This window comes from Lithobates pipiens, unplaced genomic scaffold (assembly GCF_037356315.1).
Source record: "Lithobates pipiens isolate NorthernLeopardFrog02 unplaced genomic scaffold, aLitPip1_a1.2 Scaffold_25, whole genome shotgun sequence".
Lineage (NCBI taxonomy): Eukaryota > Metazoa > Chordata > Amphibia > Anura > Ranidae > Lithobates > Lithobates pipiens.
This window is the reverse complement of record NW_027507787.1, coordinates 18,623,090-18,648,006: the sequence shown is the minus strand read 5'-3', so window position 1 is coordinate 18,648,006 and position 24,917 is coordinate 18,623,090. Positions and strand designations below refer to the sequence as shown.

The window sequence follows — 24,917 nt, the reverse complement described above, 5'->3', positions numbered from 1 at the left end:
AAATGTATACACACCTCAGCAGTTGTTATCTATGCCTTTTTTTAAACCCACATTTCATTACGGCAGCAGTGTGTAGTATTATGTTTCCCCTAAAGATTTCAGTAGTCGCACCACTGTTGATGTCATCATTCATGTGGTTTAAGTGGATGTGCAATTTTACTTCCAGCAAGATGGCACATCACTTTGCTAACACCGAGATGTGAGAGCCTATGTTGGTGACATTTTGCCAGGACGTTGGATAGGACATAGAGGTGCTATTGAAATCCCTCCATGTTCCCTGGACTTATCCCCCCTCAATCTACTTGTGGGGAACACTAAAGGATGTGGTGTACCATAGAAAACCACCTACACTGACTGCACTATGGAAAGAAACGGATATATCATGCAGAGCAATTCCTGTGGACACTCCAGTCAATGTTGTTCATGCATTAGTTCACTGAAATGAAAAGTGTCTGGATGATGGTGTCCACTTTGAGCACCTAATGTGATTACATAGCTCAAACATGACTTACAGCTACCCTTTGATGTTAATATGTTAATAAGATTTTGATGCATATATTTTTCATGTTGAAGTGTGAATACATTTTTGGGCCCCTCTCAATATATTTCCTTGTATCTAAAGTCACCTAACCAGAATCAAGTAAAAGTGGGCCGGTCCAACCCTCCAAGCATTCCCCTCACATTCTGGAAGCAGGTGCTAACTTGACGTCCATCACTTTTCCACCCATGACTCCAATAATCCAAAAGAAATGCTGCACACCGATCATGTCTTCACAGGCAAAAATGTAATCAGTCATCAAGCTTCAGAGGATGTCCCACCTACAAGACAACCCCTCTGGCATGTTTCCCCAAATGGTCTTAATCATAGAGCATCATGTGCTGAAGCCTGATGGCTGATTAATATTTACCATGTTAAGACATCATTGGTGTGTGGCTTTTCTTTTGTATTATACGGAGTCTTGTATCTAGGGTGTTTCACGTTATCTTAAATTGCTAAATATACTTTATACCAGGGGTTTAAAATTAAAACAATTAATCTGGTTTGGAACAACAAAACAAATTGTTCCCTATAGTTTGGAACAAATACAAAATAAATAATGCACTGGGGAGATCATACAATGTGGATAATGAAGATGGGATAAGCTTACTTTTGACGGTTGCTGTGCGGGTGCAGTTGTACAATATTGCAAGCTCTCCAAATACTTTGCCTGGTCCCATGGTGCATAGCTTCACGCTTTCTTTTGTAACTTCTACTTTGCCATCTGCAGGAAAAAAAAAAGTGCAAAAACATCAGCATCATTAAACATACAATGTTTTCCAATTAACCCTGAAATAAAACATTTGATATAGCAATATAAATATTATGTAAAACAATATAAATTTAATATTTATAAATATAATATTACAATAATATATTTTGTGTTTCTAACCCCTTAATTACAAATGTAAAACAAACCCTAATGCCCAAGACCAGTTTGCATCTTTAGCATGTGTTAGTAAAACTGTACATAACAGGTATATATTCAGGTGAATTATACCTTTTTCATTTGGTGGTAAATGTAAATGGATACCCCCTGATTGTTAATATTATTATTAAATAGTCCAAAACAATAAAAAAAATATATATATATATATATATACATACTGTACATTTTTTTTTCTTAGGATCATATCTCTTGTCATACCATAAGCCACAGCTGAAAAGCAATCCAAAATAAATTCTCATACTCCTGACATGCATGAGGATACTACACATGTGTGCATTATTTGTTGTTTATACCTGTAATATAGTTTAGAAACAATAGTGCACATGTTGCCTTCAGAGAGGCCAATTAATCCGAATTTACTGTAATTGTCAGGTATTAGCATACATTACAGTCCACACACTACCATGATAATAACTACCAAACTTTTTTCTCATCCTAGCTAAATCATATTGGCACCGATGAGAACACTGACACTAACACAAACCTAGATTAACGCTTGATGTAACGTAATCTATACAGATCATTTATTTTTTACTTCACCTCATTCACTAAGCAAAGAGAAAATCCCATTGAAAATAAAAAATTATCTTGCAACATGAAAAGCTTATTTGCCTTTAGTAAATCAACCTCAATGTATCTCTTTCTCCCCACAGATGCTCTGAGGAGTAGGAGATACAGAGGGTGCTTTCTAAACAAGTGAACAATGTAAAATGGCTGTCATACTGAACATATGAGTCCCTCTATGAACAGAAGTCCCTCCTACAGGATCTTTATAAGCAATCTGAAACCAGGAGCTGATGATTGCATCTCAGTCTATGTGTTAGGGGTGTGCAATTGAGCACATACACAAACATGTATATGTTCAATGAAAATATAATCTATTAAACCATTAAGACAATAAAAGTTAATTGGAATATTATCATTTAATTTTGGTATGTTGTGGGGACAGAGGTGTGAATAGGCACTGATATGATAAAAAGTAGTAGTGTAACAAAGGTCCTCAAATTGGAATGCTGCTCACACACTCACAATGTATATACAGACACTGGCATGTTATTGTTAGGGTATTTAGTTCTTACAGAATAAAATGTAATTTAACCACTTGCCTACTGGACACTTTTACTCCCCTCCTGCCCATGCCAATTTTCAGGTTTCAGCACTGTCACACTTTGAATGACAATTGTGCGCTCATGCAACACTGTGCCCAAACTACAGTTTTATCTTTTTTTTTGCACAAACTGAGCTTTCTTTTGGTGGTATTTAATCACCACTTACCAAATTTATTTATTTTTGCTAAATAATAGACATGTGCATTTGTTTTTGTCTGAATTTAGGGTATTTTAGTTATCGTTTTAACAAACGATAACGAATGTGCAGAATCCGAAAACCGAAAGATCCAACATAAACAAATGCTTTATTTTCATTTTCGTTGTGACAGTAGTTTGATATAGATAGGAGATTTGACATGACGCTGACAATAGCAATCTGTGTCCATCAGACCTGTGGTTGAATGTGCCTAACCTTAGCTCCATTAGTCCAAGATTATTCTACATAGAGAGAAAAGATTCGATATAAAGAGAAAAGATTCGACATAGAGAGAAAAGATTCAACATTATAGAGACAATAGCAAAAAAGGTTGAATGTGCCTAACCTAAGTCTATTAGTCCAAGATTATTCGACATAGAGAGAAAAGATATGACATGAAGATTCGACGAAGCAGTCACTGCGAGTGGACATTTATGGTCAAATGCTCTGCCCATAGGCTATAGAAGAATTCTAAATGTTGGTTGACTAGTAAGAATAATTAATAAATATAATTATTACTAGTGTCATACAACATTAGAATTCTACTATAGCTTGTAGGCGAAGCATTCGACCGGAAATGTACGATTGCGGGGCCTACAGTTTAGCTGCTCCATCGAATCTTCTTAGAACATTCAACAGACACCATAAGCCTTCAATGACAGATTCGACCTTAATTATTTCGGATTTTCGAACGAATGCATTTTTTAACAAAAAACGAAATAAATAAAAATGAATTTTGGGAATAACTAAATAAATTTATTTTTCAGACAAAAAACGAAATTCCGAAACAAAATATTTCAGTGTGCACGTCTACTAAAAAAAACAAATACATTTTGAATAGAATTTTGAAAGAAAAAAGTTTTCATAGTTTGTTATAACATTTTGCAAACAGGTAATTTTTCTAATTCACTGATGTGTGCCGATGAGGCTGTGCTGATGGGCACTGATGAGGCGGTACTGATGATGCAGTACTGATGGCCATTGATGGGCCCTGATAGGCTGCACTGTTGGGCCTTGATGAGGCTTGCACTGATGGGCACTGATGAGGTTGCACTGATGGGCACTGATAGGTGGCACTGATAGGTGACACTGATGAGGAGGTGCTGATGGGCACTGATTGTCAGCACTGATGGGCACTGTTGGTCCTGCACTGATAATCAGTGCCCTGATTATCAGTGTGCATGTCCCTTTTACAGAAGCCAGTTATAGGCTAACATGGTAAAGAGCTGCTGATTGGCTCTTTACCTGCATCTGTGATCCGCAGTATCTGGAGGACACTGCGATCACAGAGTGCACCACACGTGCCCTGCAGCAGGCACACACTGGGCACAATCACGGGAGGACACCATATGACAGTCTCCCAGAACTAGCCGGCCACGATGTAGCCGTGATTTGGCTATAGCACAGTCAGCAAGTGGATAAAGCAGCAACATAAAAACATCTCCACTATTCCAACATATGTATTTTTTATTTTAGTTTTTGTTCTTCATTTGCTTACTGCCTTTTGCACCTTGCCTTTGTACTTGTCATTAAAACTCAACAACAACGTATTAAAACCAAAAAAAAACATTTGTTACATGGGTAGCACTGGACATAACATCCCCTATAGCAGTGATGGCAAACCTTGGCACCCCAGATGTTTTGGAACTACATTTCCCATGATGCTCACCTATACTGCAGAGTGCATGAGCATCATAGGAAATGTAGTTCTAAAACATCTGGGGTGCCAAGGTTCGCCATCACTGCCCTATAGACTAATACTAATTATTTGTGAGTGTACACGGGAAATATGGGAAAGCTGCAATCTTTAAAAAAAAACAAAAAAAAAAACTTCATTTGTTTCCTGCATATTGCGGATTAAATTGTGCCTGCGCATCAACCAAGCCACCATTTAGTAAAATATAGTCATAGTAAAAATATATCCATAAACAATGCCCACAATGAGTCCACTCATCCAAATAGCTCTGAAAATTGAATAAAAAATATATACAGACCTAATGTGTAAAAATAGCTTGTGCTCTTTCTATGCAAAACAAGTGTTGTACAAGATCTACAAAAGAATAACATTAAACTTTAGAACCTTTTAATTGGCTTTAGCTCTTTGGATGTGCCTAGTATGTCCGGAGCTCAAGGGGTTAAAAAAAGCTTACAGCTGCAGTAGCTGTGACCTTGCTTCAGTTTTTTCTCATTTTCTCCTAATTTGTCTGTAAAAGTGATTTGGGAGGCTGTAGAGACCTTAAGAGTGTGACTTTTTAGATGCCTCCATTCAGGCCCTTCCATTCATTATTCCCTGGCTCTTCTGCTCCTCCTAGGAACCTGAGACCACAAAAAACAGCGTTTGGATAATGAATGAGAGGATATTGGGGAACAGCCATTCCCATACCTCCTCTGCTGAGTTTGAACATGGAAATGTCCAACTCTGAGCATTTCCGAGTTCACAGTTGTCAAGAAAAGTCTGAAAAACAGGAAACATTGAATCAACTTCAGTCCTGTGCTTATTAACAGTATGTAAATGGTTGGACAACACATATTGGGTGTTGCTGCACACTCCGTGGTAGGAGAAATAATATTGGTATCCAATTTATTGTTACTATAAACTGATGAACTGTAAAGACATTTAAAGCATTGCTTATTGATCATTTTGGGTGATAATTTGATGTTTTTGCATGCACACCTAGTTTTGAGGCTCACATATCTATTTACCACATATAATTTAACATACAAAATTGCAATTACTATTGTATAATGTTCTGTTTTAGGTAATATTCGAGACAAAAATGCAGATTTTAACATATGTGCAAAATGATTAAAAAAATTGCTCCTGATGGGAAATGGGTCACAGAATAAACCGTGACAGTAAAGTAAACTTCATGCAATCCCCATAGTCATAAAACCACAGGGTAAAATGAGGAAAAGGTACTGTGCCAGATAAAGCTTTATGATGAACAAAACGTCAAAATCGCAGCTATATTTGAAACATTGCTTTGTGAATTGTTTTTTGTGTCTCTTTGGATTAAATGAAGTTTACACTTATTTGCAGAGTGTTTGTACGCTTACTACTTTTCTCTGTTTTGGCAGACTTTTTCTTACCTAGCTATAGACTCAAGCTGTGTTTGAGGGATTCTGAAGTGTCTTTAGGGCCTACAGGGAAATGAGTGTCTTCCTCAGCTCCTTTCAGGAGGCAACATAAGATGTTCAAACAACCATAGCAGCAGCTTCACGATTTACAAAAGCAGACATTCCACTTCCAAAGACCGCACAATCACTTATCCTCTCACTGCATCATTCCCTTAACATTTACATTTCTAGTTGCAGGCACTGTTTTTTTATAAATGCTTTCCTGCATGTAAATATACAGTATATTCACAAACATTATAGAAGCATACCAAGGACAATATCAACATTATATCTTCCATTATAGGGCAATACAATTTAAACCCTTTGATATACATTTGCTTGTCCATGGCATTGGGTAATTCATGTGACTGCTGCTAGGGATGGATTTTTTTTAACCTTTATGAATTCATAACAATGGCAGTTTTATGACAGCATTAAAATTGTCCTCCTTGAACACACACATCATATGAATAAGAAGCATATAATGTCCCAAAAGCACTGTTAAATCTGAGTTAAAAAAAAAACTTTATAAGTTGTCACATTAAATACGGCACATCTCCTGGCATTCTCCCTTAGTTCATCATTAAAATCAAGTTTAGTATCACCAGCCTAGCTAATTGGTATTTTAAACAAGGAAAACAGCCCAAGAGTGACTCTGCGGGACTTTTGTGTTACTTTCTTAAAGGCACTTCATGTCTTTGAACAACAAAATCTTAAAACGTTTTACTGGGTATAAAATGTAATTTGAGGTGAACGCTGCTATTTCATGTATACATTTTTACATGTATACTATATATTTTAAACTATATATATATATATATATATATAAAATCAACAAATTATTTAGCATTGAACAACCAAACCAACTCTTCGAGAAACAATATGGCTTTCATAATCTTAGTTGCAATTTGTAATAGAAAAAGCATAGTGCAGTCAAAATGCAATATTCGGGGACAGAGGTTTTATTAACCACTTTCAGACCGGACCATTTTGCTGGTCAATGACCAGAGGTCTTTTTACAATTTGGCACTGCGCTGCTTTAACTGGTAATTGCGCGGTCATGCAATGTTGTACCCAAACAAAATTTGCGTCCTTTTTTTCCCACAAATAGAGCTTTCTTTTAAAGGTATTTGACTGACTCTGCGATTTTTATTTTTTGAGATATAAACGTAAAAAGACCGCAAATTTTGAAAAAAAATGATATTTTCTACTTTTTGTTATTAAAAAAATCCAATAAACTCAATTTTAGTCATACATTTAGGCCAAAATGTATTCAGCCACATGTCTTTGGTAAAAAGAAAGTCAATAACTGTATATTTATTGGTTTGCGCAAAAGTTGTCACATCTACAAACTAAGGTACGTTTTCTGGAATTTACGCAGCTTTTAGTTTATGACTGCCTATCTCATTTCTTGAGGTGCTAAAATGGCAGGGCAGTACAAAACCCCCCCCCAAATGACCCCATTTTGGAAAGTAGACACCCTAAGGAAATTGATAAGAGGCATGTTGAGCCCATTGAATATTTTATTTTTTTGCCCAAAGTTGTCACTAAATGATATATTGCTCACACATGCCATGGTTATATGTGGAATTGTACCCCAAAATACATTCTGCTGCTTCTCCTGAGTACGGGGATACCACATGTGGTCGACTTTTTGGAAGCCTAGCCGCGTACGGGGCCCCGAAAACCAAGCACCGCCTTCAGGATTTCTAAGGGCATACATTTGTAATTTCACTCCTCACTACCTATCACAGTTTTGAAGTCCATAAAATGCCAAGATGGCACAAAACACCCACAAATGACCCCATTTTAGAAAGTAGACACCCCAAGCTATTTGCTGAGAGGCATGTTGAGTCCATGGAATATTTTATATTTTGCCACAAGTTGCGGGAAAATTACAAACTTTTATTTATTTTTTATTTTTTTCCCAAAGTTGTCACTAAATGCTATATTGCTCACACATGCTATGGGCATATGTGAAATGACACCCCAAAAAAAATTCTGCTGCTTCTTCTGAGTACGGGGATACCACATATGTGGGACTTTTTGGGAGCCTAGCCGCGTACGGGGCCCCGAAAACCAAGCACCGCCTTCAGGCTTTCTAAGGGCGTAAATTTTTGACTTCACTCCTCACTACCTATTACAGTTTTGAAGGCCATAAAATGCCAAGATGGCACAAAACACCCACAAATGACCCCATTTTAGAAAGTAGACACCCCAAGCTATTTGCTGAGAGGCATGTTAAGTCCATGGAATATTTTATATTTTGCCACAAGTTGCGGGAATATTACAAACTTTTTTTTTTTTTTTTACAAAGTTGTCACTAAATGATATATTGCTCACACATGCCATGGGCATATGTGAAATGACACCCCAAAATAAATTCTGCTACTTCTCCTGAGTACGGGGATACCACATGTGTGGGATTTTTTGGGAGCCTAGCCGCGTACGGGGCCCCGAAAACCAAGCACTGCCTTCAGGATTTCTAAGGGTGTAAATTTTTGATTTTACTCCTCACTACCTATCGCAGTTTTGAAGGCCATAAAATGCCAAGATGGCACAAACCCCCCCCCCCCCCAAATGACCCCATTTTGGAAAGTAGACACCCCTAAATTTAGGGGTACACTAGTGAGACTCACAGGTAAAAAAGCACCTAGGCTGTCAGCGACTATATCAAAACTCTACAAAAAAAACTGTTAGCGATCGCAGGGATCAGGCCTGACTCTGCGAACGCTGCAGTTATGTGTGTTGTGTTTTGTAAGTGACAGTGATCGATCGATACTGCACTTGGGTGGGCTGGGCTGGGCTTGGCGGAGGGGCTAAACGCAGGTGCTAGCAGGTATCTGGGCTGATCCCGCTAACAATGCGTTTTGGGAAACCTAAACTGCTGGCGACGCTAATATAGATCTGATCAGATACTATATTACTAAGGGAGGTGTATGCTTTGTGCGTGGGTGTTAGCGGTACTGGCACTAACCTGACGCTGCCTGGGGCGACGCAGACCTTATCTGACCCTCAAACTTATATCACCCGCCGGGTGATCAGGGGGTTAAACCTTTATTAGGTAATAAATGGCGGGTGCCCTGAAACTCTAAAAAAATAACTAACCAACCAGCGTCACCTGTAACAGTTATATGGTGATCACTGGTGAAAGGGTTAACTAGGGGGCAATCAGGGGGCTTTATGCGGTAATATATGGGGGTCCCTGGTGCTATAAAAAGCTGCGGCAAACCTAAATACCTACCTGCCTAACTAGCGTCACCTGTGACACTAATACAGCGATCAGAAAAAACGATCGCTTATTAGGCTGGGTTCACACTGGAGCGATGCGGGAACGCCACGAATCCGCGGCGGGTTCCCGCATCACACTGCCCTATGCGAACTGCTGGGAGTGTCAGTGAAATGTTAATGACACCCCCAGATCAGTTCGCATATCGCAGTGCGATCTGCAAACTCGGACAGGAATCGGATCGCATGGTGTGAACACCCATGCGATCCGATTCTGCTGCGGACCAAAAAAGGTCCCGTGCGAGTTTGCGGCGGGTGCGGCGGGTGTGATGCGAATTCAGCCATACTATCTGTATGGCTGAACTCGAATCGCACAGAGATCGGATGTGATTTGCACTGCAGTGCGGTGCGAATCACATCCGTTCTCATAAACCGCTGCAATGTGAACCCAGCCTTAGTGACACTGGCGACGGGGGGTGATCACGGGGTTAAACCTTTATTGGGGGGTTAGGGGGGTACCCTAGAACTAAAGGGGGCTAACCCTAACTGCCCTAACAGTTATTACAGTCACAAATGACACCAATGCAAAAAAAAAATGCAATTGGTGTCACTGTGACTGGGGGTGCAGGGGTGATTGGGGGGCTGATCGGGGGGGTGAAGGGGGGGTGAGAGTGTGCCTGGCATGTTCTACTGTATTGTGTAGTGTTGGTGCAACTCACTGATCCTCTCTCCTCGGTGCCGGAGCGAAAAATACCGACACGGAGGAGAGATTACATCACCTCTGCCTGTGTTTACATTACAGGAGAGGAAGTGATGTCACGCTGCACTTCCATTCGTCAGGAGCGATCGCGAGGGGGTGGCCATGAACGAATGGCTGCCCCCTCATCCCGGATCACTCCTGAACGGATTCCGACCACCGCTGGCACCGGGGGGGGGGCCCAACCGGGCCCCCCATCTGCGGGAAGGCAGGGACGTACATGTACGCCCATATGCCTGCCCGTGCCAATCTGTTGACGTACATCGTCGTGCGGCGGTCGGCAACTGGTTAAATAACATGAAACAAAATAACAATGTTTAACCACTTCAGCCTCAGAAGATTAGGCTGCTCAATGACCAGGCAATGTTTTGTGATACAGCACTGCGTCGCTTTAACTGACAATTGCACAGTCGTGCGACGCTGTACCCAAACAAAATTGATGTCCTTTTTTTCCCATAAATAGAGCTATCTTTTGGTGGTGTGTGATCACCTCTGCGGTTTTTATTTTTTGCGCTATAAACAAAAGAAGAGCATCAGTTTTGAGAAAACACAATGGCGAAAGGCAAATCCATTTTGCACAGAAAGTGCACGTGGAAGTAAAGTTGCTGTAGATCTGAGGTGGACATGCAAGGACAATAAAAAACAGCATTGTAGCTTGCACACGACTGGATGATAAAATCAGCAGAGCTTTCCCTCATTTCAGATCTACCCCTTATGCCTTGTACACACGGTCGGAAATTCCGGACAAAATCCATTGGATTTTTTCAGACGGATTTTGTCCGAAACTGTTGTTGCATACACACGGTCGGAAAAAATGTTGTTGGAAAATTCGATCGTTCAGAACATGGTGATGTTCGTTGCGTAAGACGGGACTACATAGAGGCTAGTAGCCAATAGCTTTGGTTTTGTAATTTGATCTGAGCATGTGTGGCACTTTGTCTGTTGGAATTCTCTACAAACGATTGGAAAAAGTTAGATCGGATTTTATTGTCGGAAAATTTTAGATTCTGCTCTCAAATTTTTTCCATCTGCATTTCTGACAGAAAAAGTCCGATAGAGACCCCACGGCCCATCGGATTTTCTGACAATATAATCGAATTGGACCTTTTCTGTCCGAATTTCTGACCGTGTGTACAGGGCATTAGAGTTAGAGCGACTGCACTTCCAAGTGCAAACTGGATTTGCCTTTCGTAAATAACCCCCAATATATTTTTCTTTTTGCTATAATAAATATCTCACATTTTTTTCCTCAGTTTAGGCCGATATGTATTCTTCTACATATTTTTGTTTAAAAAAAATTGCAATAAGCGTATATTGATTGATTTGCGCAAAAGTTATATCGTCTACAAAATAGGGCATAGTTTTATGGCATTTTTATTATTTCCTTTTTTACTAGTAATGGTGGCGATCTGCGATTTTTATCGGGACTACGATATTGCGGCGGACAAACTGGACACTTTTGATACATTTTTGGGACCATTGACAATTATACAGCAATCAGTACTATACAAATGCACTGATTACTGTATACATGTCACTGGCAGGGAAGGGGTTACACTAAGGGGCAATTGAGGGGTTAACTGTGTTCTAACTGTAGGGGGGTGGGGATTGTCTAGGAGGAGAGAGAGATAGGTGTTCATACATAGTTCATACATACATAGCCTATCCCACACCCACCTAACTGTCCCCGAGCCACCCCCATCAAATCATTCTCTGCAGCTATTACCTTTTGTACCACCAACCCCTCCTTTTAGAATGTAAGCTCTACGAGCAGGGCCCTCATGTACCTTTTGTATTGTACTGTAATTGTGTTGCCCCCCCTATACATTGTAAAGCGCTGCGTAAACTGTTGGCGCTATATAAATCCTGAATAATAATAATAATAATACACACAATCCGTCTCCGCTCCCCTGAGAGAACCGGGATCTATGTTTTCACTTTTCCCTACAGATAAGACGGATCCCCCTGTTATCTTATTTAATGTGCAAATATATCTACAATCATATCTGCTTTTTTACCAGACACAAAAAAATTGCCCGTCTGATCAAGCTGTAAACATGATTATTATTTGCAATACAATAACTGGCAATCAAAAAACCTGTCTGTTTTGGGAGCCTCAAAGAATATTTAAACCCAGACACAAAAGTTATAAATCCTGCAGATTACCAGTCCTCAGATTAGATGCCTTGTTTTCTTTTTTCCAGACTTTTTTCTTTTATGTTACCTGCTAACCCTGTAAATAACACACTTCCTGCCCATGGGCAACTATGCTTCACTGTACTTATTTGGAGAGCTATCCTAGCTGAACATCAAACATGTCTGCTTTAGTGCTTTTATTTATGTTTATCACATGGAGAAAGGAGCTTTATGGCATAAGCAGTTTTAGCAATTAAGATAACATTATTTTTGTGGTTTCAATTCATCTCATAGGAAGTCAGGGAGTGACAATGACACTGCATTTCTGGCAAGATTTTTCTGCATTTGCGAAAATATGTTCTTAGCCAGAAAACGGTTAAAACAAATGCAGTCACTGCATCTAAGCACTGTTAAGTTGCAATATATTACGTTTTTGTTCTTAGGTTTAGTCAAAAAATAAGAAAACTTTTTCTTTTTTATTGAGTATGGTGGTATGGTGGGTTTGGATATATCATTGCTTACATTGTGTTCAGAGTTTTGTACTAATTCTTTGAAACAACAAAACTGTGGAGAAACACATAAATATATTGAAAGGCCTATTTATCTGAATGCCTAAGTTACATGACTTCTGTACTTACAGTATTCATGTAATTCAGCCATTCTACTTTGGCATAAAAGTATTTAGCATGAAGCAAAATGTATTAAGCAAATTGTTGGGTTACCCTAAGGGGCCATGTGTCAACAAAGGTGTAAATATTTATCTGGATAGTTTTAGCTTTCTCTGTGGAGTTTCAGTTTTCTTAAAAATGCTCATTCCTGACTCGTTCTTTTTCAGACTAAAATATAAAGAGCCATGAAGGGCTTTGTCAACACATTTTCGAATGAGCCCAATCAAACGTTGCCACAACCCGTATATAATTATATGTCAAATGCTAAGGACAACACAGTTGCTAGATTAAAGAATTTTATGGACCTGCAAAAAAAAATAAAAAGAAAAAAAAGAAAAAACTATATAGTTGAAGCAGATTAAGCACAAATGGCTATACTTTTCACTGACTAGCTCTTTTAGATATAAGCCTTAAAGATACGGTATGGCAGTTATTTTCTACAGGGCAAATAACTTTGACCTATAGTCATTATTTAATTCCCATCCATTTCTCTATTCTGTTTGAACTTAATCTCCACCAAAAGTAAGTTGGGTTCTGTCTAGCTGATAATACCGCACACATGGTTATCAAGAAAGACATGACATGAAAATAAGAAAAAGTGTAAGTGCACGCAATAAAAAACTGAAAAAAAAAATCAGAATCATAGAGGATAAAATCCGTATTCTTTTAAAACTCACTGTTTTGGATCAGACAGCATAACAATTAAATAAAAACATGTAACAATACAAATTAGCTTTTATTTTTTTTTATTTTTTAAACAACCAATAGCAACAATAGCAGAATGAATAAATATAAATTAACAATATGGTGGCTAATTTGTTAGCACTTTTCCCCTGTAATATTGCTACTCTATCCCCAGTTTGATTCCCACCACGGAAACTACATTTGTCCATGTATGTGTTTGTATTAAGTAAAATTAAAAATCCAATTCTGGTATGCAGAATGTGAAAATGCAAAGTTCCCTAAATAGGAAGCAAACATTAATTTTAGGAGATGTAACCACTTGCCTACAGGGCACTTTCACCCCCTCCCTGCCCAAGCCAATTTTCAGCTTTCAGCGCTGTCACAATTTGAATGACAATTGCATGGTCATGCTACACTGTAACCATGTGACATTTATTTCATTTTCTTCACACAAATAGAGCTTTCTTTTGGTGGTATTTAATCACTGCTGTGTTTTTTTTGTTTTGTTTTTTACAAAAATGTGAAAAAAATAAATAAAAGTTTTTCTTAGTTTCTTTCAGTAAATGTTGTAAATAAGTAACTTCTCTCCTTCACTGATGTGCACTGGTGAGGTGGCACTTATAGGCACTGATGAGGCAGCACTTATGGACACTGATTAAGTGGCAATGATCAGCACTGATAGGTGGCACTCATGGGTGCCATTGGTGGGCACTGATAGGTGGCACCGATGGGCAGCAATGATGGGCAGCATTGATAGGCGGCGCTGATAACCAGGACTGACTGGCATCACTAATGGGCACTGATTGGTGTTACTAGCGGGCACTGATTGCTGGCACTGGTGGGCACTGATTGTTAACACTGGTGGTGCTTTACTGTAATAAGGGCACTGATGATCAGTGCCCTGATTACATGTCTCAATGTCCCCTGCGAGGAGATGCTGCTGATCGGCTCTCCTCGCAACACACTCTGTCAGTGTGAGGCGATGGGAGCTGATTATTGGCATTTCCGTGTTTACATGTGACCAGTTGTGATTGGACACAGCTGATCACATGGGTAAAGAGCCGCAGCTACGGCTCTTTACATAGACTGGGGTTGCTCTGTGTCCTAGAAACATAGTGCAGGCGTGATCACCATGCTGCTCGCCCCCGTGGGCAAGCAAGAGTGGTGGTTCCAAGACCACGTCATATGATATTCTCCCAGAATGAGAGCCACACCACCCCTCTGTCATTTGACGGTGGGTGGGCGGCAAACGGTTAAACCAGGAAGGTACATAAAATTGTGTTGATGTTGATGAGTGCAATGGAGAAACCCCTAATAAGATGCCCTGACTAAGTCATAATCCTCCAAAATTGGCCATAAATGTGTAGCACCCTCTAACTTAGTGTGCTAGTGTGATAGGGTTTTTCTATAGTATAGGTAAATTCTTTGGCTTAGCTGGCAGCCAAGTCTGTGTGAATCTGGATCAGGGCGAGTGATCTAGGGAAGGAAAGAAAGAGAAAGGCGCATGGCCTGGTGCATTATCCTTGGTGGAAAGTTTACTCATACTTAGTAACTTGAATACCATCACATAATTCTTCTAAGAGATCATAAAACAAAGTCCATGTCTCATAGGACGATGAGATGGAGTAATCTGCTAATGCGTTTTGTGGATTTTTCCTCTTCCTCAGAGCAGTGGACTGTAGTAGTGGACTGGATGGATGGTATAGCCTTGGAGGAATAGTCCTCCTTTGCTGTTGCAATATTCTTGCTGCCAGAAGCCCGCCCCCTATTCTGTGATGCTGTGTCTCAAGCTCTGCATGCATGCCCCTCAAAACACATTAGTAAATTACTCCATCTCACCATCCCATGAGACATGAGTTTTGTTTTATGATCTCTTAGAAGAATTATGTGATATATTCAAGTTACTAAATGTGAGTACTCCACCTACTTCTGTTTTTTAATAAAACTTTTCATCAAGAATAATACACCAGGCCACACACCTTTTTCTTTCTTTCCTTGCTTTAGTTCTTTGAGCTCACCTAGTTGGCTGAGGAAGTAGGGCGTGTAATATCCATCCAGTAAGCATCTTATGGAAGTACAACACATTTGTATCTAGGCTCTCCACATAGCGCAGGAGACATTTTTCAGCTGATAATAAGCTGAGTGATCCAGGGAGGCTGGAATGACTCATCAGGCAGCATCTCCGAAACCTCCCCCTACTTGCTGGAATTTTGCAGTACATATCCAAGTATGTCATTTCACATCAAGTATAATACAACAAAAGCATTTGCACTACTGTTGAATCACACCAACAAAAATGCATGCATGCAATGCATTCATGTACAGTGAGCTATAATTAGAATGTATAAGATCTGATGTTCAGAAATGCATATAGGAGCTCAGGACCCATAATAGAATAATAATAAAAAGGATAACTGAGCCAGACCCTGGTAAACAAAAAAAGAAAAAGAGAAAGGAGGAGGAAAAAACAATGTTTTGGGGATGCAAGAATTCCTTTTCTCAAGAACCTCCTACACCAAGAGTCTCAAACTGGCGGCCTTCCAGCTGTTGTGAAACTACAAGTCCCATCATGCCTCTGCCTGTGGGAGTCATGCTTGTAACTGTCAGCCTTGCAATGCCTATTGGGACTTGTAGTTTCGCAACAGCTGATGGGCCACCAGTTTGAGACCCCTGTCCTACACCAATACTTCCAGGTTAACTGAGGTACTGTCCAACTTCAGAGTACCTGATGGGATGCCAACAAGGCTGTGTTTTGGGGGAATTACATTGATCTCTCCTCAAAACTCAAAAAAGACATTCAACTATAAAAAACTAAGCTCCTTTCCCAACTTAAACATTTAAAAGATAATATAACACAGAAACCCTCCCTTGCTAATCTGCACCAAGTTACATGCATTAGAGTCCAACTTCAACAGCTTAATCTGGCAGTGGTGGAAAAGTCAATGTTGACCCTGCATCAGAAATTGTTATAGAAAGGCAATAAAGCTCACACCATATTAGCTCACAAACTAATCTACAGCTATCCAAGCCATTAAAGATACCCACAGTGTTGACCACTCTGATCCTGGCAAAATTGCTATTTTACCAAGCTATCTTGTTCTGATTTAATATCCCTGAATAAACCTATCCTAATAGAGAAAATAGATCTGGTCATTAAGCAACTTTCCTCAGGGAAAGCTAAGGGCCCTAATGGTCTTACATACTTATATTTAAAGACATTTAAACACATCCTTCTTGCACATTTTTTAATTGTTTTCTTACATCTCAACCTATCCCATCATCTATGCTTCACTCTCAAATCATTGGTTTGCCAAAGCCTGGGAAATCCACAGTCTTGGCACCAACTATCAACTCATTACAATGTTGAATTCTGATTTAAAAATCTTCAATAAGATACTTGTTGAGTGCTTTTACCTTAATTGTTCTTCAATCAGGTAGGGTTTGTCTCCACACATCATACAACCTCCCTTACATTGGTTGTCTCGTTCTACACTTATGTATACTTCAATAATGGAAGTCATATTCTAAAATGTTTGTTCTCCCGGCTTTCAAGTGATACTGATATTAATGATGGGTGAATTATCTACCCATACTGTTTAGATTGCTAACTGGAATTGTATCAATGTACCTATCATGAACTCATACCACATGACGCATACTACGCATACATGTGTGTAACATTTTATTTTATCGCTGGCTGACTAAGATCCACTGTGACATATTGTACATGTATCTGTTTCTTTGAAAATATTATTAAAAAAGAAAGTTAAAAAAGTCACCTAAAATGGAATCTATTTCATTTTTGTCATTTTTACAAACAAGGCAATATATTCAGATATCTAGATTTTTTTTTTGTTCACTCACATTGATTTCAAATATATTTTGACAACCTGTGCTAGTTAAAATCTGGCAGCATCAAGGTTATGAGGCCCAGGTGGCTTTAAGGCCACTGCTGATAAACAAAAATAAAATCTAATTAACAGGAGCATTGTCAGCATTAGAGCTATAGGGGCATTGCTATGGTAAGGTCCTTGATTTTTTAATAAGAAATATCCCTTTTTATATTATTCAGAACAGGGCCTAAAGTGTATCTGTACCAAAAATGTTTTCTTTTAGTTCTGGATAGCCTGGAGAAATGTCAGAACCCCTGTAAGGCTTTACTGCTATCTAAGGCTCTTTTACAGAAATTTCCCCTCACTTCCTGTATTAGGGACAGCTTTTTGGCAGATAGGAAATGAGGGAAAATCTGCAACAGGCAAACAGATAACACTAAGAATTTGACCAAGGTTAATGCATGCCCCTATTTAACGTAACATCATTAACCACTTCCCACCCGGCCAATGCACATATACGGCCGGGTGGGAGCCGCCTACTCCTGATATGACGTTCAGGAACGTCATTCAGGAGTAGCGGGATCGCGCCCGCGCAGCGGCGCGATCCCGATGCGCCCGTGTCACCCGGACACGGCGCATCTCAGATCGGCAGGAGGGCTCTGTGACTGGCCCTCCTGATCACATGACGGCCGTGTCCAATCACGGCCGTCATGTGATGTAAACAAACAGCCGGTTGCTAGGCAATCGGCTCCTCCTCTCCTCACACAGAAGTCATCGCTGAGGAGAGGAGAGCAGATCGCTGCAGCCGGCTGCTGATCAGTGAGTATGAGCTGCTTTTTACAGCTTTTTACTCACTGATCACCAGTCTAGTGTACACAGTAAACACACCACACAGTAAACACATCACACAGTATAAACACAATGTCCCCACACATGTCCCCAAAACATACATGTCCCCAAATAATAAAAACACATGTCCCTAATAATAAAAACATGTCCCCCACATATGTCCCACTAAAATCACATGTCCCAATGATTATCTGCACACATATGTACGTGATCACCTGCACACATATGTACATGATCATTTGCGTACATATGTCCGTGATCACACAAACCAATTATTATACACTTAACGGATTTTTTTTTACCAAAAACATGTAGCAGAATACATTTTGGCTTAAATTTATGACAAAATTTGATTTTATTGGATTTTTATTGAAGTAGAAAAAGGAAAATATTGTTTTTTTTTTCCAAATTTCCGCTTTTTTGCGCTTATATCGCAAAAAATAAAAAACGGAGTCGTGAATAAATACCACCAAAATAAAGCTCTATTTGTGCGAACAAAATGATAAAAATTTCATTTGGGTACAGTGTAGCATGACCGCGCAATTGTCACTGAAAGCGCTAGAGCGCTGAAAGCTGAAAATTGGGCTGGGAAGGAAGGGGGCGAAAGTGCCCTGTATTGAAGTGGTTAAAGATATTTCCCCTAATTTTGTGTCCTGGGGGACAACTTTTGACTGGAGAGGCGGCGGCTGACTGCAGTAAACCCTGACAGGAGTTCTAATCCTTTCTCACTCAATGAAAAAGCTAAGAAAAACAATTGGGGTGTAGATACCCTTCAACAATGTAAACATTATGCACGTGGATGGAGAAATAAATTGTCTATCGGTTACGGAACCTTTTATGAAATTGTTCAATTTCATTATTCTGTCATTATTAATAGATGCTGCTATAATATACTATACTGAAGATAGTACCAAGCCAATGAACGTGTATGTACTTTTTATTATTTTAATGTGCAGAATGAGCAGACAATGACTACTTTTTGGAGTTATTTTTATGTACTACCTGCTTCCATTACTTTAAGGAAATTAAGAAAAACTGACTTGTAAAACAAAAATAACTAGAATAGGGGCTACAAAGCATAAAAGTATAACTAAAGGCAAAACTTTTTCCTGACGCCAACATGGCAGCATACTAGTGATAGGACCAATGAATAGCATAAATAAAAGCTTAGTTAGGCCCCACCCCATTTTTCTTTTTTTTCCACGCACCAGTGAAGAGTAAGCAGTTCTGTGTCCCCACCTCTGCCTCCAGGCAGCATCCGTCTGGGTTAAGCCTCACCCAGTGCAAAGTCCCAGCATCAGGCTGCCAAATGCGCCATTCACGGGAGATTGGGAGGCGCTTTCGGGTTTGCGGGAGCCGCCGCAGAAATACGGAAGTCTCCCGCACCTTCAGGGCGAGCCTTGAGATGTCTGTATTAAACACATATCATTTAACTGATGGTCACGTTGTTATGTCATCCTGGCATTATTGCAATCATCAGGTGATGGCACTTTAAAAGTTTTTAGTTCTTTTAAATGGCTGTGGTTTTCACACAAATAGAACCAAGTAGTGGCAACTTTTACTTCAAGTCTTACATTAAACATCTTTATCTGTTTGTTAAACTATGTGCAATGGATTGTTGGCTTGCGAGGCCATAGTTATATCACATTAATTCATAACCATCTTCCCAGGGGCATCTTAACCTCTACAGTGCACATAGAGCAATGGTCATCAACCCTGTCCTCAGGGCCCACTAGCAGGCCAGGTTTTATGTATTACCTTAGGACAGTGATGGCGAACCTTGGCACCCCAGATGTTTTGGAACTACATTTCCCATGATGCTCCAGTACACTGCAGAGTGCCAGAGCATCATGGGAAATGTAGTTCCAAAACATCTGGGGTGCCAAGGTTCGCCATCACTGCCTTAGTAGATGCAGACTAGAATACTGCAATCACTGATCAGCAAATGATATCACCTGTAATGTATTTCAGTTATCTTGCAAACCTGGCCTGTTAGTGGGCCCTGAGGACAGGCTTGATGACCACTGACATAGAGGACATCACACTAATTACAGTGATTACTCAGTTATAACCAAATAACTGTGGTCAGCATAAACGCAGCGATTCCTTATAAATGGCACTTTACTTTCTTCACAAAACTTCAGCGATATCAGCTACTACCTGCAGTACACATGAAAACAGAAAATCCATAAAGCAGCTGGTCTGTTGTGACATTTATCTTCTCCAAGTGGTTATCGTATGTCTTTCCACAGAAGATGATAAATGTCATATCAGAACCAGATTATCAAGTATTAGAGATATGCAATTTAAGCCTCTCTTGTACTTTCCAAAATGTGCAGTTTTACCTTTTATTGTCTGCCAGTAAGAGAAGACTCCTGACAGACTCCTGACTGAGTTTGTGTACAGAGAAAGAGAAAGCTGAAACTCTACTTCTCATGCATGCATCCCTTGGGCTTGTTTGTGTCTGTAGCTGTGCAGAAGAATACATTTTGGGATTAAAGTTAAAAATGCTTCCTGTCAAAGTGCCATCAAGTAGACTTTTTATTTTATATTAAAGACGATGTCAAGCTTTCTTCATAGCACTTTTACATTAAGTTACTTAATATAATATAATCCTTTATTAACAAGACAGTCTGTGCAGTAAAAAACTGCAGATATAACATAAGTTACTCATTAGCCAGTTACTGCATTTTTCAAGATGCTTTTTTGCCTCACTTTGGGACTTGCATAAAAGGATTCATATAGACTTATTTAATTAATGATAATTTATAGCTAGATTTCATAAATGTCTTCATTTTACACACAGGCCTAAATATAAAACACTGTCAATGAAGAATAATAAACACCACTAATGAGCCTCCTTTTGAAAAAAAATACCAGGGTGAACAATGGAATCATTATATTCCAGTTTACAGCATATTTGTACATCCAGATTTATCTGCAGTGCTGATTTATGCCTTGTGAATATAGATATTACAAGCTAATGCAAGCAAAGACACATGTATTCTGCCAAAAAAGACAAGAATTTAGGTTTAGGCTCCATGCACACTGGAGCTCAAACTGCAGTTTATTGGAGTTTGGGCGTTTTTTTTTTAAAAGCCCATAAACTCCATTCTATGTTAGCCTATGTGTTCCTGCACACATGGACATTTTTTAGCTTTAATGAGCAGTGGAGCTTATGGGCTTTTTTCTCAATGCCAGAAATTTGCGTTCAAAGTGCCGTTTTTCACCGCCAAAATACGGCAATTGCTGATAAACGCTAAAAAACCCTCATAAACACGCGTTAATTAGTGTTCGGCGTTCTATTTTTTCAATGCATTGTGGGAGTTTGGAATGCACTGTGGGATTTTTGGAGTGTCCTCTGTGTATTTTTATTAAAAACGCCCATAAACGCTAACGCTCATAAACGCTAGTACAAAACGCTGTTACAAGCAGGTTTTTCAACCAGCGTTTTCTGCCAGCAATCTGGTGTCCAGAAAAAGCTTTTTGAGCTTCAGTGTGCATGGAACCTTTAACCTAAACCAGGGAACAAAAATGTAATATATTGCAGCTTACTATTGCTTAGATGTAGTGGCTGTACTTTTTTCCTTTATGTTCACCTATTCACTATACTTCATATTTATGGAGGAGCAGCATCTTCACCCTAGGATACTCTCCTAGGACTACAAACACTTCCCCCCTCCACTATCACACAACATAGGTGTGTTTGTAGTCCACAGAAAATACCTAGATGGACTGATTACTTTGTCTGAAATTTTAGCTCAGTGCACAGGGCACTTGATTTCTGCCAGGATCAATGGGCATATTTTTGTACTTGAAAAAAAGGAAACGAATACAGCCAACACATCTAAAAACTATTAGGCTTCAATATACTGTACAGCTTGTAAATATTATTATTTTTTTTCTTGGCTAAACTTGAGATCTGGTGTGTCACTGTTCACCATTTCAGGGCTGAATTAGGACTTGAAATGGAGCCAAAGATGCACAGGACAAAAACTTATGAAGGGAGATTTGTTTCATATGTGTATCATCTGGGGCTGTTCACTTCACTGGGTATATGCAAGGATGTACATCCACTTTAATCGTGTAACCTGGGATGAGCCGAACACCCCCGGATTGGTTCGCATCAGAATGTGCAAACAGGCAAAACATTTTTGCAAACACTGTTAAAGTCTATGGGACACAAACATGAAAAACAGAAAGTGCTCATTTTAAAGGTTTATGTGCAAGTTATTGCCATAAAAAGTGTATGGGGAACCGGGTACTGCCCCAGGGGACATGTATCAATGTAAACTGCTGTTTTTTCAGGAGCAGTGATTTTAATAATGCTTAAAGTGACACAATAAAAATGAAATATTCCTTTATATATCGTGCCGGGGGGGTATCTCCTTAGTCTGTCTGTAAAGTAGCGCATCATTCCCATGTTCATAACAGTACCACAGCAAACTAACATTTCTAAAGGAAAAAAAGTCACTTAAAATTGCTCGGGGCTGTAATGTATTGTCGGATCCCGGCAATATAGAAAAAAATCATTGGAAGAAACGGCATGGGACCCCCCCGTTCCATAACAGGCCCTTCGGGTCTGGTATGAATATTAAGGGGAACCCTGCACAACATTTTAAAAAATGGAGTAGGGCAACCTAGCAGGCCACAGGAAAAGGGGGGGACTAGAGAGCGTTCCCCCTGAACTGTACCAGGCCTCATGCCTTCAACATGGGGATGTGCTTTGGGGTCTCCCCCAAAATCCCTTGTCCTCATGTTGATGGGGACAAGGGCCTCATCCCCACAACCCTTGCCCAGTGGATGTGGTGGTCTGCAGGCAGGAGACTTATCAGAATTTGGAACCCCCTTCAAGGGGGCCTCCAGATCACGCCTACCCCCTATGTGAATTGGTATTCTGGTACATTGTACCCCTACCCATTCATCAAAAAAGTTAAAATGACAGGAGAGAGCTTTTGACAATTCCTTTATTAAAAAAAAAAAAAAAAAAAGTGTCCCGCAATGTCTATCCATCTTCAATCACAGCGTTGACAGACCAAATAAAGTAAATGAAAGAAACAGAAAAACTCTGCCTCGATGGGAGGCGTCCTGCTGACTGCAGCCTTTTCGCGATGACAACTCTTATATAACAAGGGTGGGGCCACCCGGTGACGCAACCAGGTAACCACGCCCCCCTTCTGACATCATGTGATGCCACGTGATGTCAGAGGGGACAGGGTCACCCGTTTATGTCAATGGGTGGCCCCGCCCTTGGATATATAAGAGCTGTCATCGCGTAAAGGGTGCAGTCAATTGGATGCCTCCCATATAGGCAGAGTTTTTCCGTTTTTCTTTTCTCTGGACCATTGGCGTTATGATTAAAGATGGATTTACATCACTGGACAATTGTTTTTATTAAAGCAATTGTCAAAAACCTGTCATTTTTAATTTTTTTACACTTTTTTGGTGAATGAGTAGGGGTACAAAGTAGCCCATACCCATTCACATGGGGGGATCAGAACCTGGGGGCCCCCGGCCCGCAGACTCCCACAACCACCAGGCAAAAGTTGTGGGGATAAGGCCTTTGTCCCCATCGACATGGGGACAAGGTGTTTTGGGGGATCCCAAAGCACCCTCCCCATGTTGAGGGCATGTTGTCTGGTACACTTCATCCCCTCTTTTCCTGCGGCCTGCCAGGGTCAATGCTTGGATAAGGGTCTGGTATGGATTTTGGGGGGACCCCCACACCATTTTTTTATTTTGGCAAATATTATTTTAAAATCCATGCCACCATGCCTTTGGCCATTCTCACAGCAGAGCACACTGTGATTGGCCAAAGCATGCAGGTCAGGTGCATACTTTGGCCAATCAGAAGCCGTCAATGCATTGGGATCTCACAGTGCATATTGGGGCATTCCACGGGCACTCTAATTTCCCCTGGATGCCCCATAATGTTTGTAATTCGGTGAATGGCAAACACACAATGTTTGCGTCGAACTTAAGTTTGACTCGAACCACGGGCTCATTCCTACTTGTAACAACTGAAATACAGTATGTAGGTTGCCTTTGCTGGCCTCCTTCTAATAATGTTAACTACATTTTACCCTTTTTCTAACACTTTCTAAGCCCCTGTACACACGGTCGGAGATACTGCCAACCAAATCCGTCAGATTTTGTCCGTCAGATTTAGTCTGACGGATTGTGTCCAAAACTGTTGCATACACACGGTCGGACTAAGTTGTCGAAAAATCCAATCTTTCAGAACGTGATGACGTAATTTCGTTACTATGGGACTACATTCAGGCTAGTAGCCAATAGCTTTGATGTAGGAATTTGATCTGAGCATGCGTGGCACTTGGTCCGATCAAAATTCTCTACACATGATCGGATTACGTCCGACCGGCCCAGTTGGTCGGGAAATATTTCCAACATGTTGGAAAATTGGGTCCGACGGAGATTCGGACGGAATCAGTCCGATGCATACCACACACAGTCGGATTATCTGACGACACGGTCCGATAAGACGCATTCCGACGGATTCTCCGACCGTGTGTACGCGGCATAAGTCTCTGACCTGGAACAAATATGCAGCAAGTAAAGTAAGAACTCCTAGGTTATGTGTCTGCACTTATACACAGTACCTTATGTGAGCCAAGAAACCTATTGCAGGGGGTCCCCGGGTTACAAACAAGATAGGGACTGTAGGTTTGTTCTTAAGTTGAATATGTTTGTAAGTAGGAACAGGTACATTTTTTAAGTGTAGCTCCAGCCAAAAAATAAATTTTTAAGCTTTTTGGATAACATAGGGAAGGGTTATCACCCCTTTAACAATTGTTTAGCTGTCTGTGCCCCTGTACAGAAGATTTCACTTAAC

General features: G+C 40.0%; 1 protein-coding gene across 2 annotated transcripts in view; it reads right to left on the bottom strand.

Annotated features, from left to right (window-relative positions):
- PRKG1 (protein kinase cGMP-dependent 1) overlaps positions 1-24,917 on the bottom strand; it is a 1,414,086-nt gene that overhangs the window by 715,116 nt on the left and 674,053 nt on the right. For both annotated transcript variants that reach the window (XM_077454156.1, XM_077454155.1), the window contains exon 3: positions 1,149-1,262. In XM_077454156.1, the coding sequence (XP_077310282.1) occupies positions 1,149-1,262 (114 nt within the window). The remainder of the gene's footprint in view (positions 1-1,148; positions 1,263-24,917) is intronic.